The sequence below is a fragment of the Phasianus colchicus genome, chromosome 6 (assembly GCF_987193195.1).
Source record: "Phasianus colchicus chromosome 6, bPhaCol1.hap1.1, whole genome shotgun sequence".
NCBI classification, from domain to species: domain Eukaryota; kingdom Metazoa; phylum Chordata; class Aves; order Galliformes; family Phasianidae; genus Phasianus; species Phasianus colchicus.
The window spans coordinates 4,642,440-4,655,869 of NC_143441.1; the positions used below are offsets into that span (position 1 = coordinate 4,642,440).

At 40.7% G+C, this 13,430-nt stretch overlaps 1 protein-coding gene across 2 annotated transcripts in view; it reads left to right on the top strand.

The window, feature by feature from the left end:
• The window catches only part of VPS41 (VPS41 subunit of HOPS complex), a 107,899-nt gene that overhangs the window by 72,523 nt on the left and 21,946 nt on the right, over positions 1–13,430 (top strand). For both annotated transcript variants that reach the window (XM_031599405.2, XM_090142228.1), the window contains 6 exons: positions 1,655–1,770; positions 3,055–3,111; positions 4,900–4,961; positions 5,659–5,740; positions 12,597–12,689; positions 13,178–13,305. In XM_031599405.2, the coding sequence (XP_031455265.1) occupies positions 1,655–1,770; positions 3,055–3,111; positions 4,900–4,961; positions 5,659–5,740; positions 12,597–12,689; positions 13,178–13,305 (538 nt within the window). The remainder of the gene's footprint in view (positions 1–1,654; positions 1,771–3,054; positions 3,112–4,899; positions 4,962–5,658; positions 5,741–12,596; positions 12,690–13,177; positions 13,306–13,430) is intronic.

Consider the following 13,430-nt stretch of genomic DNA (forward strand, 5'->3'; position numbering starts at 1 on the left):
AATTATTTAATTTGGAAGTGCTCAGAGCCTTCTTAATTTTTCTCATCTCTGTTAATCCATGTGACGCTGAAATGTAAGAAGCAGTCAGATGAAAACACACAAATATGCTTTGCTTACAAAGAGGGACATAATTAAACATTGTGATTTGCAATGCCATTTGTAAGTCAGATTTGCTGGGAAATGGATAAGTCTTGATCTCGCGTAATGCCCAGTATCTTGGGGAAAAGTATCTCTGATAGAGATCTGTACATGAAGCTCTTGTGAATCTTTGGGTAGAAGGGCTTCGGGAGTAGTGATGAATGAATGATACAGTGTCTGGAAAAGTTGTTTAGAGCCAAAGATGGAATAGATGTCATTTCAACAGTAAGATGCCCCTGGATCAGATTAAAAGGGGCACATTACTACTTAGCTTCCCAGTACTGGCAAAGCTGTCAGCATTTAACAGACCTCGGAGTGTTGAAATGAGTAGGAACTGGAGTTTGACAACTTCAGCCTTGAAGATGGATTTAATTATGTAACAGGCAGGGAGAAAGAACTCTAGTGTAGTATATACCAGTCTTTTAAATAAGATGGTGGGATTTTCTGATATACATGTTGTAATTCAAGAAGATGCATGGCAAAGCTGATGCAGAATTCCTTGGTGAAGATTATATACGGAGCGTTAAACAGAAACATTCCTTCTGGCTTTTAAAATCCATGAATCTGATTTTTAAACACCTTCCCTGGCAGCATGTTTCAAATCATAGGCTTGGCAGGCCTCTTTGTGTTCATCAATGCCCTTAAGCCACTAGAAAGAAATAAACTATATCTCCTCCTGATCTCCAAAACATCTCTGCAGCTATCAGTGGAATTGTGATTGCTTTATACCTGTCCCTAAGCAGAACACTGATGCCCACAGTTGTACTTTTATGCTTAATAAATATTCTGCTTAACCTGACAAGTCTAAAAATTTTGGATGGCTTTAAAGCAAGCAGTATTTTGTGGATTGCTTATAGGCTCAGGAGTGATATGTGATATCCCAGATATTCCAGATATGGGATGGGGAATGCTCTTTTTTCCCCATACCCACTAAATATTGGTAGTGATTCTTCATGGGTTCTCTGCAAATAGTAATTATTCTGAGTAGTCATCTTCTCTGCTTGATTTTACCTTTAAGTACATTTTTACTTTAAGTATACTCAAAAATAAAGGCTTATGGTATAGGCAAATGCATTATACATATAACCTTAACTTATAGCGTTGCAAATGCATTGCTGTAATGATGTGCTGTGTCCCCAGAGGTTATGGCATCCATCATTTATGCTTTTGATGGCCTTGACCTTGATGGGGAGGATAAGTTTATTGCAGGCTATGGAGTGTAATAGTCCTCTAAAAGTACAATAATGTGTTCTAAACCGTCATAAAGTTTACACATAGTGAATGAATCAGAATTTGCAATAAGCTGTAGTGATTTTTTTTTTTTTTTTGGAAAGCTATTTTACCATTTAAGCCAGTTTTAATTCATTGGAGAATATAGCTTTCTGAACAAGCATGTTCTGCAGGAATAGCCTTGCTTCCTTCCTTGCATTTCCTCTTTAAATTCCCCTCTAGGGTGTACTAAAAAGCTTTACTTAAGGAAAATATAATAATAATAAAATTGTGTATGCACTTGCAGAGTATTCGGAAGGTGAATCACTGTTTTATATCATCAGCCCAAGAGACGTGGTTGTAGCTAAAGAACGGGACCAGGATGACCACATTGACTGGCTTCTTGAGAAGAAGAAATACGAAGTAATTTTTACAACATTCTTTCCTTCAGACTTTTCCGATTTTGAAGTTGTGGTGGTACAGTGAACTTAGCTAGATCACTTGAACTGAATAGTTTCTGTTCCTCAAGTCATTATCTAAATCACTGTGAGGGCAGGTGCTGACCATGCATCTCTGCGTCATGTCTCTGGAGAGCTAGACTTTTAGTGGAGCAACTCATCTAAATGACACTCAAATTAGATAGATGAACTAAACACTGCAAATACTGCCATCAGCATCAGATATAAAATGTGTTTGCTGTCACTAAAAATTATTAAAGCTGTTTCTTGGCTCTAAATCAGCAGAACAGTTAACTACTGATCTGTGTGGACACTTTCCTGGATCTTTCTTAGATTGTTTTGTAAATATTGGCAGTTTCGAGCATGTGTATCTCAACATCTAAATCAATATTAAATCCTTAAAGACTGTCTCACTGTTCTAGATTCTGATTTCCTGCAGCTAGTGATTAAGAACACACAGATGCTTGTTTATATGCTGCTTGTTGGATGCCCGTTATAAGAAAAAGAAGTGCCACTCAGCACTCACACCTTTTGTTAATGCAGTCATGGTACTTGTCATGCAGGTTTGTTTGAATCTTTGCAGATGCTTTTGCATCTGAAGAACAAACTCATATGATGAGTGCAGTTTTGCTGTTTATGTAAATCACAGCATCTGGTCCCTGAAGACTCCAGCAATTTGCAAATGACAGCTGTGCATGTGCCTTTGTGAAAGCTATTCAAGGTAGTAGATAGCATGAGTGTTAGAATGTACGTTAGAGGTTTCGTTTTGTTTGTACAAGTGCCAGCTTTGTTTCTGTGCATTTGAAGTAGAGGAAGGAAGCAAAAATGATGCTTAAATATAAATCATACTGACTGGAGAAGGCTTTTGGGGTAGGGAGGAGTATACCCCTCCCCCACTGCCATACTGATGGTTTTTTTCACGTTTTGGTAGGGAAGAGTTCTCATTTGAAAATGATCCAATGGGATTGCATTGTCTTTCTTCTTGTAATCTTGAGATCTGATCCTAATACAGTAATGTGGAGTGAACCCAGATGGAAACAAAAGTAGTTTTCTCTTTGGTTGACTGCTTTTGTTTGGGTATGAATTCAAAGCTGCTCATTCAACCATGGCATTAAAAATTCTACTGCTTCAAACACCCTGCTCTGAAAAAGAAAAAAAAAAAAAAGTTGATTTATGCAGTTCTAGAGCTTTCTATATTGAAAGTTTGTATATGTGGCTAGTATCTCTGTTTTCTACTTTTTGAATATAGGAGGCTTTGATGGCAGCTGAGATCAGTCAGAAAACCATAAAAAAGCACAAGATTTTGGTAAGTCTGAAAACTTCTATTCAAAACAAAATATCTGATTTCCTTTAGAGCACGATGAGGTGCTACAAATACATTTCCCTGTTCTGTGTAGCACCAGACAATAGCTGTTAGGCATACTCTGACTAGCATTCGATTTCCTGGTTTCAGCTGCAGAACAGGGATGTTAGCGCATGAAACATGAAAGGATGCGGATTTTATAAAGGTGCTATTGACATGAAAAAGAATTTCACTTCTCTGACTGCTGATAGGGTTTTTGTTTGCTTCTACTTTTGCGGTAAATTTACTGTGGTTCAAGAAACACACATTATTGCAATATTAGAGATAGAGCATGGAGTGACACATTTCTCTAACTTTTACCCTGTGTGTGTGACAGGGTTTTGGCAGAAGTTTCCAAGGTGCAATTGGACGACCTTTTAAATGCTGCTGAAATTCTGTTGCAGTTTCACATCTAGCTCTCATGTTGCTTTGCAATTCTCATTATTTCAGATAGCTAAGCTCCTTTTCTCTTGTATAGTTATTTCCCACCTGTATAGTTCCTTCTAAGAGCAACAAAGAGTATTGGTGTTAAAGACCAAATAAAAAGTGGGACGTAGATTGTGTAACATTTCTATAATTTGAACACTGAGTATCCATACATCTTATAAATTCTTTTCTTCTTATGCTGTCCAGAAGTTGAGCCAAGACCTAATGGACCTGATGGATTACCTGTCGAGAGTTTGCATGATTTAGCTGCTTTGTGACCCTTGCAAAAGATACAGAGATTTCTTAAGAGTCAACTTGACAATATATTAGAAAAAAAAAGTATGCTTTTCTCTTGATTTGCAAGAATTTCCTCCCCTAGAATGAAATTCACTGTGGGCATATACAAGGATAGTTGTTGAGCGTTGTTGTAAAACCTGCAAAAGCCATTAATGGAAAAAAATAAAAGTTGATATCAAGCCTTAAGTGAAGACTTAGAGGTACAGGGATTTAAAACTATTCATGCTCTCACTGCCTGTCAGCGGTCAGACCAATGGCATCCCACTTGTACCACCTGACAGGTGTTGTGGTTGTCTTGGGTTGTTTTTAGGCTGCAATTATAATCACCACCTCTCTGCACCTTCTTATTTTATAACCCTCTTTGCAGTTTGAAACAAAGTGTTTTGAGTGATAGGACTCTTAAGTTATGCAGTGGGTACACTAGTCTATACTGACCTTAATGGTAGCATTGAGGTTACAACAGAAGGCAAGCAGTTTGACAGAATTCTAGTATTACGTGCCTACCAAATTATTTTGCAGCTGAAATGTCTGACAAACTCTTGAGAAGTTGAATTTAATGTGCAATTATATTTCATACTCCTAAAAAATTATTGATAATTCCTTTACTTTATGAAGCATCCCCGGGGCTTATATTCTCAGCCAAGATTTTTGTCTGTTGCAAACTTCATATTGGTAGAGAAGATTTTTCATACAGTGGTTGATGGTCTTATTTTTGAGGTAACTAATGCAAGCACTGAATGCTCAGCTGTGTGTTTTGAACAATCTTTAGCATATAGAGGTGGTACAGTCTTCCTAGTGTCAACAAGATTATGATAATGATGTAAAAGAGCATCTTAATTTGAGTTCTTGGGGTATCTAGGCTAATATTTCGTATTGACTGTTCTGTCCTACATCTAAAGTAGAACTGAGAGTTTCCAGGTAGGGCCTGGTGCTTGACATAGTGACATAGCTGAAGCAGTACTTACTGTAACAGTAAAGTACTTGACTTCCAAACTTTTATAACTAATTACTTATTTTTATTTCCTTTAGGACATAGGCTTAGCCTATATAAATCACCTAGTGGAGAAAGGAGAGCATGACCTGGCTGCTCGGTAACATATTAAAGACTTTCTTTGCTGGCTGGAGTGTGTCTGTGAGAAACAGTGAGAGCAATTACTGATTCTGAAGTATTTTGTGCTGTTGTTTTCTGTGTGTTCTGGAGTTTCTGAAGTTTCAAAACATACAGACGTATTACTGTGTCCTTTGTTTTCTTGCCTGTAGGGACCTGAAAGTTATTGGAATCTTTCTTAAGTTTAATTGAAATTGAGACATATTTTTGAGAAAGTAACCTGTGATTTTTTCAAAATTACACTAAATTTTCAACATTGAGGTTTCCTTTAGATGTTGATAATCTTATTAGTGTGTCAGTTGCATGTGAGGCCATCAGAAGATAATTTGTGGTTCAGTGGGTGTAACCAAAAAGACAGATTTGATTACCTAAAAGATAAGAAATGGCCTAAGATTTGTATTTTAATATGTACTTATGTGTATGTATATCTTTAAGTGCTTAATTTTACTTTGTGAGTGAAATTTTTAAATCTCTAATACAACCCTAATCAGTAAGGATGAATGCATAATAAGCTGTCAAGTTCTTTTGAATGTGATGAAATTGCTTGAAGCAGTTGCTCACCAAAATTAGTGAAATTTGAAAGAGTCTGGTAGGGAAAATAAATCCTTGCAGTTATGCTGTCACATTTGTGTTATTCTGTGTATGAACTTTTGTTCTCTCCCCTTTTATTTTTTTCCTAGAAAGTGCCAGAAAATTCTTGGCAAAAACACAGAACTCTGGGAATTTGAAGTTTACAAGTTCAAAGAAATAGGTCAACTTAAGGTAAGTTTATTTGTATCTCTCAGCTGAGGTAATTGGCATGCTCTATTTCCTTCATGTTTTGAGCAAGTATCTAAAGAATTGACATTTAATGACTAATGTGTTAGCACAAGACACTGCCTTTGAAATCCCTGCACCAGATCCTGAGTTGTACAGTTGTCACTCAGGTTGATAGGTGTATGTTAACAAGCCTCCAAACAGGGTTGGAGGCAGAGCATACCCCAGGTACTCAGCTACCTATTTTTAACTTGTTGACAGCCCACAAGTAGAAGACACACCCCCAGGGCCTTTACGTTCACAGATGCTTACAGTTAAATACATCATTCCCATTTCATTTTCACTTCCTTCAAGTATGTCCTCAAAAATCCTACCTCAGCTTTTACACAGAAAAGCCTCTGTGAGTGCCAGCCTTTCCTGAAAATCCAAGACCCTTACAGCAGAGTCACAACAGCTTTAATTGCCAAAAAGTAGTTAGATAGCCAAGTAATTTAGGGAAAAATTACAGAATCATAGAATGGCTTGGGTTGGATGGGACCTCAGAGATCATCCAGTTCCAACCCCCTGCTTGTGGGCAGGGTTGCCAACCACTAAATCAGGCACTAGATCAGGTCACCCAGGGCCTGGAATGCCTCCAGTGATGGGACATCCACAGCTCCTCTGAGCAGCCTGTTCCAGCACCTCACTATCCTCCCACTGAACAGTTTCCCCCTGACATCTAACCTAATATCCCCTCTTTTTGTTTAAAGTCATTCCTCCTTGTCCTATAACTATCTACCCTTGTAAAAAAGTTGATTTCCCTCCTCTTTATAAGCTCCCTTTAAGTACTGGAAGTCAGCAATGAGGTCTCCCTGGAGCCTTCTCCAGGCTTTTCATTTCCTCTTTTGCTCTCTTTTTTCCTCTTTTCCACTCTTTTTTCTCTTTCTCTCTCTTTTTTCCTCTCTCCCTCTTTTTTTTTTTCTTTTTCTTTGCAAAATGTTTCCCATTTAAAATGTATTCTTTCACATATTAGTGTTTTGGCTTAATTTTTAACCAAAATAGGTGAAGGAAATAGGTTACCAATTTCATTCTGGATGAATGTATGAGTTAAAGGAAAATAAAACAGCCATTTGAAACATTTCTTCAGAGATATGTATCCTGCTGCAGAATTAAAAACTTGATTCCTTATACAGCTGTTAGCTGATTTTTCTCTATAAACATCCTTTGATTTTGCTCTTTTACAGCTAATAAAGTAGTAACACTGCCAGCTATTTATAGGTTTTGTTTGTCAGGAAAGCTAAGTTGTGATGTGATCTGTATGATTCTGTCAGATTATCTTTTCTACAGTCAAAGTGGGTTCTTTACTCTTTTCTTGATGATGTGTATGTAAACTATCCCCTCCACATAGCAGAGGGTGATCAGACAGGGCAAAGGGACACCCATGGTCTGTGCAGTTCTGGTTCCTGGGGCTGGAAATGAGGGCAGCATGTCTTGCTCCAGTGTGCATTCCTATATGGGGGGAAAAAGAAGGGGGCATGGGAATCTGCATACAAACTCTAAAATTCCAAAAATAAATAAATAAATAAATAAAAAGACAGACAGCTATTATTATTTTTCTTTTTAAAAAAGAAAATTTGTTTATTTTGTGTTTTTTGACCTTTTTATTATTTTGTATTTCTGTCTTTAAATTGATTGTTGATTAACTGTTGATTCTTGAAGAAAAAAATCCAAGTGAAGCATCTGGGCTGGATCTTCCTGCTGAAGCTCAGGACTTCTTCCAGTCCAAAACAAAGTCTGTTTCTCCACACCAGCAGCTGCCTCTGTCACTTCTGGCTCCTCCTCCCATCCTGGGGAGGGATGAGGGAGTGGGACAGGATGGGCTCATGGAGGCCTTGGCTGTGAAAAGATGAATTACCAGGAAATGGAGGCTCCATGTGAGCCCATGGGGTGGCCCTGAGTTGGGGCCCTCCCTCCCAGCTAACGGTAAACTTACTCGTGCCTGTGTGATGTTTGAGGCCCCCAGTAGTTATGGTCCCTCTGCTGGACTCGTTCCCCTGCCCCAGCACAGCAGCTCAGAGGATGGCAGTCCCCGCCCTGCTCTCTTCCTCAGGATTCAGTGAAGAAGAGATGAGAGGACTTGGGAAGGGACAAGGGAGGGGGATGGGAAGGATTGACTCATAGGAGCCTCGGCTGTGAAAAGAAGAACGACCAGGAAATGGAGGCTCTGTGTAACCCACAGGGTGGCCCTGAGCTGGGGCTCTCCGGGATGAGGGCAAACTTACGGGATGGGAGCATCAGCACCGGCGTCGAGGCGGCCGTTTGGATGGAGGCAGACGGGTCCTGGCGCCCCGGCGATCCCTGGGGCGCGACCTCTTTCCAATCGGCCTGGCAGTGGTGGGGTGGTGGCCGGTCTGCAGCAGCAGAGGTGGATCCACCTCCATCATGTCATCCTCCGGAGGCGGATCCACCTCCATTGGCTCCGTGTCACTGCCAGGCGGGTCCACCTCCATGGGCTCGATGACATTGCCCATCAGCCGCCTCTTCTTAAGTGGTGGTTGCTCCATCTCAGACAGGAGAAACTTTCTGGTGTGCAAGCACCTCTCGCTCTCTCCTCTCAGAGGTTCTGAGTGTCCCGTGGAAACCAAAACACGGCAGTTGGGAGATGGTTGCAAGAATGTACCAAGAGAGTTGGGGGGAGGGGGGGGGCAGTGCTGGGGGTTCTCAACCACCCTGCAGCTGCCTGGAACGTACCAAGAGGGTCAGGGCAGGGGGTTCTTGAGCAGCCTGCAGCAGCAGAGGGGGCAGAGCATACTGATACCCACAGGCATCTGATACACCACAAGGGACATGTAGTCGTTAAAAACTGTTGAGTTTCTAGGGTTGTATCAGCTGTCCTTTCCCATCCCTCACCTCTGAATAAGGTGGCACCTCTTCTGCCCTGATCCTGGAGGAGAGAGGTGGGGAGAAGAGGGCCTGGCATCCTCTGCACGACCATACTGGGACAGAAGGGGGGTCTGCTAGAGGGCCTATGAGGTCTGTAGGGCCTGGTCTTGGCCTGAGAATTGGCCTGTGGATGAGAAGGCTGATAAGAGATGGCAGTCCTCAGCATGCACTCTCCGTGGCTACAGAGTGGGTGATTGAAGGTGAAACCAGGCCCTCCACTACAGCACACAGAGGATAGCTGGATATCAGTCATGCCTCTAGATGTAGTTTGGACAGATTTGATCTCTGTGGTTTCTGGAATAGCGGTCTTAGGAAGCTTAAGGATAGGGATACAGGTGTGCAGGTGGATGCAGATGTGCAGGTTGACCCCTGTGTACCTCAAGCACCCGGAAGTGTTCATATCCTACCATCAGGTGAAGAGGAAAGGGAGGTGTTTGTTTCCTTTGCAGTGTCTAAATTATAAATCGTGCCAAGAGAATCAACAGGCTGTTGTTGAACTAAGATTTGAGCCAGTTGTATTCCTGTTTCTGGTGGTGAATTGCTCTCCCTGTGCTAACATGGTACCAGATGATCTCCGTTTGTTCCTTGCTAGAAATGGTGGCAGAGGAGCAGTCTGCCCTGTCTCATGTTTGTACTGGTAGGAAGCCAGCTACCATGATGGTATATGTTTAATGTGAGATTCTCAGTTAATAAATTGCCTTGGGATATAAGACTATACACTGCTGTCACTGCCAAACCCATAGAAAATAGTATGCAGTCCCCCTTTGGTGATGCACGTAGGTTTATTTCTGAATTTGATGTCTTCCTATTCAAACTCAATGAGCCAAAAACGACATATTATTAAGATGTCACTGTGTGCAGTCCCTTGCTGGTTTTAAGCTGTTTAATTCTGCTCAAAGAGTGGAAGTGTTTCAGCGTTATGGTTTTTAGAAATGCATGGCTTTTTTGTTAGTCACACCAGTGCAAGAACAGCCTTGCCTTTTAGATGAGTTCTTAGTGGTTCGGTGCACTCTTTGCCACACTGGAAGATGAAATCACCTGCTTCTGTCTTTTTATTTCAATCCAGTAAAGGACTTGAGTGCAGGTACGGGTGAAATTTTGATACACTGCTTCTTAGTTCTATTGGTTTTATTTTGTCTGTAGATACAAGTGTCTGGAATGGATGTTTTTCTTGATTCCACTTATGTCATCCAACAGACTGTAAAATATAAAAATATTTGCACGTTTGCTGCAAAAAAATCTCTACTAAATTACTGCCTTTCTAAGGGGTTGGTTGTTTTCAGATCCCTTGGAAATGGACTTGGGAAAACATAAAGTATAGTATGTTACGTCATTCAGCTTCAGGTTGCAGTTCTACAAGTTGCCTTTCTTATTTTACTATTGCAATTTCATCCAGGTTTTCCCAGGTTACTAAGGGTACGTGAAGTAAGTTTAACCAGATCTAAGTTCTTGTAATGTTTGTGATTTCTTGTATTACATTATTTGAATTTTTTACGTATTTATCCAACCAGCAGCTATGAAACACAATAATACAATTGAGCTATAAAGGCTTTTAGTCTTGATGAGGAGACAAAGTGTTTTCTAGGACCAAGAAATAAAATTACATGAACTTTTGAAGTTTAGCTCTTAGCTGTGGAATGGTTGTATTACACTGTCATTCTCTGGAATTATTTGTGCATTTCAAAAGCAAATTTTCTTAAGGATTTTTCCCTTCATCTGCAAGCTGTTGCCCGAAACCTGATGGTTGCAGTATAGCTTGTGGGTTTAGGGTTTTTTGAGTGTACTATATTAAAAAATCCTATTTGGCTATCAAGGCTGCATCTTGGTGATTCTCAAGTCTGCTCCTCTGCTCCTCTAGCAGTGTTACCCTGATGGAGTCTTGAGCTTGTGCGTGAATCACTGCAGCATTAGGTCCAGGGTTCCTTCAGCCTGGATTGAGGTGGATTTGTTGGAGGAAGTCAAACTGTGAGTGCTGTTGATTGTGGCATGGGGGATATGTTCCGTGCTGTTGATTCTGCTGTGGCAGCAGTGACTTTCAGCGGGGGTGCAGGATGATCAAGTGGCAGCAGGGATGTTTTAATGACCAAAATGTTGGCTAGAGGACACTTCAAAGACTTCACCTGACTTGGTGGGCTTAGCAGTGAGCAGCATTATCAAGACAGCTTGTTTCATCTCAGAAGTATTCTCTGAGGGATACATATCTGTGGTTTGGGCTTATTGGTGAGATGTTTTAGGCTATCTCATGTCACCTTCTATATGTGATTTCTTGTGTATATCCAGCTTTTATTGATCAGAAGTCTGAAAGCATGTGTGAAGAAGAAAGAAGAAAGAAAATGCTTCTGTATGTAGCATCTTCTTTTCACTTTAAGTCAGTTTCCCTGTGTGGCTCAGGAATTGATATAAAGGCATCCCAATTCTGTAGCTTTTTTGTCTGTCTGACCTCACTCTTTAACTACTGCTTAAAGATAAAATAGGGAGAGTTTGCAACCTCCAGCATAGGTTTTAGTTCAGCTTTGTGCCTTGGCTCAAAAATTATTTGGATACTTTCCTGTCTTCGCTGGGCGCAGGAGCCAGGTTGCAGGAGGTGGTTGTGATTTCCCTTTGAAACAGTGGGACGTGGGGCCAGAGTGGTTTCCTTTCTGTGTTTCTCTGGCCCTACGTGAAGAGGCAGCTGCCTTTGCTCCTCAGTGAGTGGTGCTAGCAAACCAGAGTCAGAAACTGCAGCAAAGCCTTTCCACTGAAGCTGTTTGCTTAGGAGGTGACAGTAAAGCAGAAAGGGGGTATGAGAACATTTTGGGAATCCTCTTCTTCGAGTCTCTGGCTGACATCCAGCTTGCTTTCTTTGTGGTTTGCTTCCCTGGGGCAGCTGGCAGGGCTGTGCCCCAAGGTAGCTGTTAAATTCTGTGCCCCAAGGTAGCTGTTAAATTCTGTGACAGATGGTGAGAGCTGGTGTTGGCAGCACGCTGCACTTCAAAGTCAAATACTGGGAGAATTGGTTGTGAATAGTCATTGTTTGTAAAACCACACCAACCTGTGTTGTAGTGTAATGTTATTTTTTCTGCTTTGTTTAAACAGCCTCAGTAATGAAATGCTCCTCAACGTGTTCTGTTAGTGAGCAACAGGCAACGTCTCCGAGTGTTTGGAGGAATTTCATTGGTGCTGGGCTTTCAGCCATAAACCCCAGAGTCCCAGCATGGCAAGCAGTGGTAGGGTTTGTTTTGGCAGGCTGTAATAACCTTGGCCTCTTTTTGTGTGGAATAGTAGTGGTAAATAAGAAGCTGTGCTGAAATTCCATGGCATGAGCTAATTAATTCGGGCAGATTCCTGTCTCCCTGCAGTCAGCATGCAGTTTCTTAACACCTTCTATAGAGCAACAGGTCACATTCATTCAGAATTTCCTTGGAGAGGTATATTCTCAAATTAATTTTTGTTCGGATGTGTAAAAATAGCTAGTGAAACAAAACTCTTCAAAACTGTAATGGCTTCACAGTAAGTCACAAATTAAAAGTAGGCATTTTTCAACTAATGAGTGCTCATACTTTTTTACAAGATATAATGGAAAGACTAGGCAAAATGGGTTTTGAGAACTTTTTCTGAGGGGTCTTTTGTGTATGTTTTATTCTCTAATGACTGCAGGTCAGTACACCTTGGTTTAGTCCAGTGGCTCATTTTCCCATTCCAACTAGTATCTTACCACTATCTATCTAATGACATTTCTTTCAGGTAAGTTATATGATTCTGATGTGTGTCGTCTTAAAGCAAGTAATACTAGGATGCTACTTACAAATCAGAGCATACAGTGTTTCCAGTGTTGACTAAAAGCCATGTTTTGTGCATGGCTTTGTTGTTTGTTTCCCAACAACTCCTTGTTCTGTCATTAAAATACTAGGATGTTATATATCATACCCCTTCTTACTCTGTCTTCTTTTTGTTCCTACAGGCAATTAGTCGTTACTTGCCCAGACGGGATCCAGTTTTGAAACCTCTTATCTACGAGATGGTCCTGCATGAGTTTTTGGAGAGTGACTATGAGGTACTACAGCCAGACATGTCCACATGTAGCAGCAGTTGCAAGCAAAACACACTCAGCAGTGTAGAATTCCAATGACAGATTCTCCATTTTGTTCAAACAGGTTGTCGATGAACAATTCCATGATAGCAAGAAAAGACACATTTAGTTTGCTTACAGAAGAATAAGTAAAATGTTTTTCAGAGAACACTAGTATTTTGGGATTGTTTACTTATTAGGAATACTTTTATTTTTAGTTGTTTAATGTAAAACAAGTAGTCCACCTGCCTCACGAAGCAAGCAACACCTGAAAGAGACCCAGCTTCATGAATCTTGATAACGTTGCCCTAAGAAGGAAAATCTATACACTGTGCATGTTTGTGGGCATGTAGAAGTGGCTTAGAGGTGTAGCACAGCGTGTATCATCTCAGAGGCTTAGCTGGGGCTTTGATGTTTTGAAATGTTCCTTAGGCATTTACTTCTGTTTCTGTTACAATCTCTTACACTTTTAGGGGTTTGCAACCCTGATAAAAGAGTGGCCTGGAGATCTCTACAACAACACAATCATAGTTCAAGCTGTAGTAGATCACCTGAAGAAAGATCCACAAAACAGGACATTGTTAAGAACCCTTGCAGAACTGTGAGTACAATTTAAAACTCCTATTACAGCAAGTGTGCTTGAGATAGGATGCAGTAGGTTATAAATATTTGTCTAACTCTCTTAACAGAGATACTTGCTGTGTTGCAGTGTTGCGGTGTTTGAAG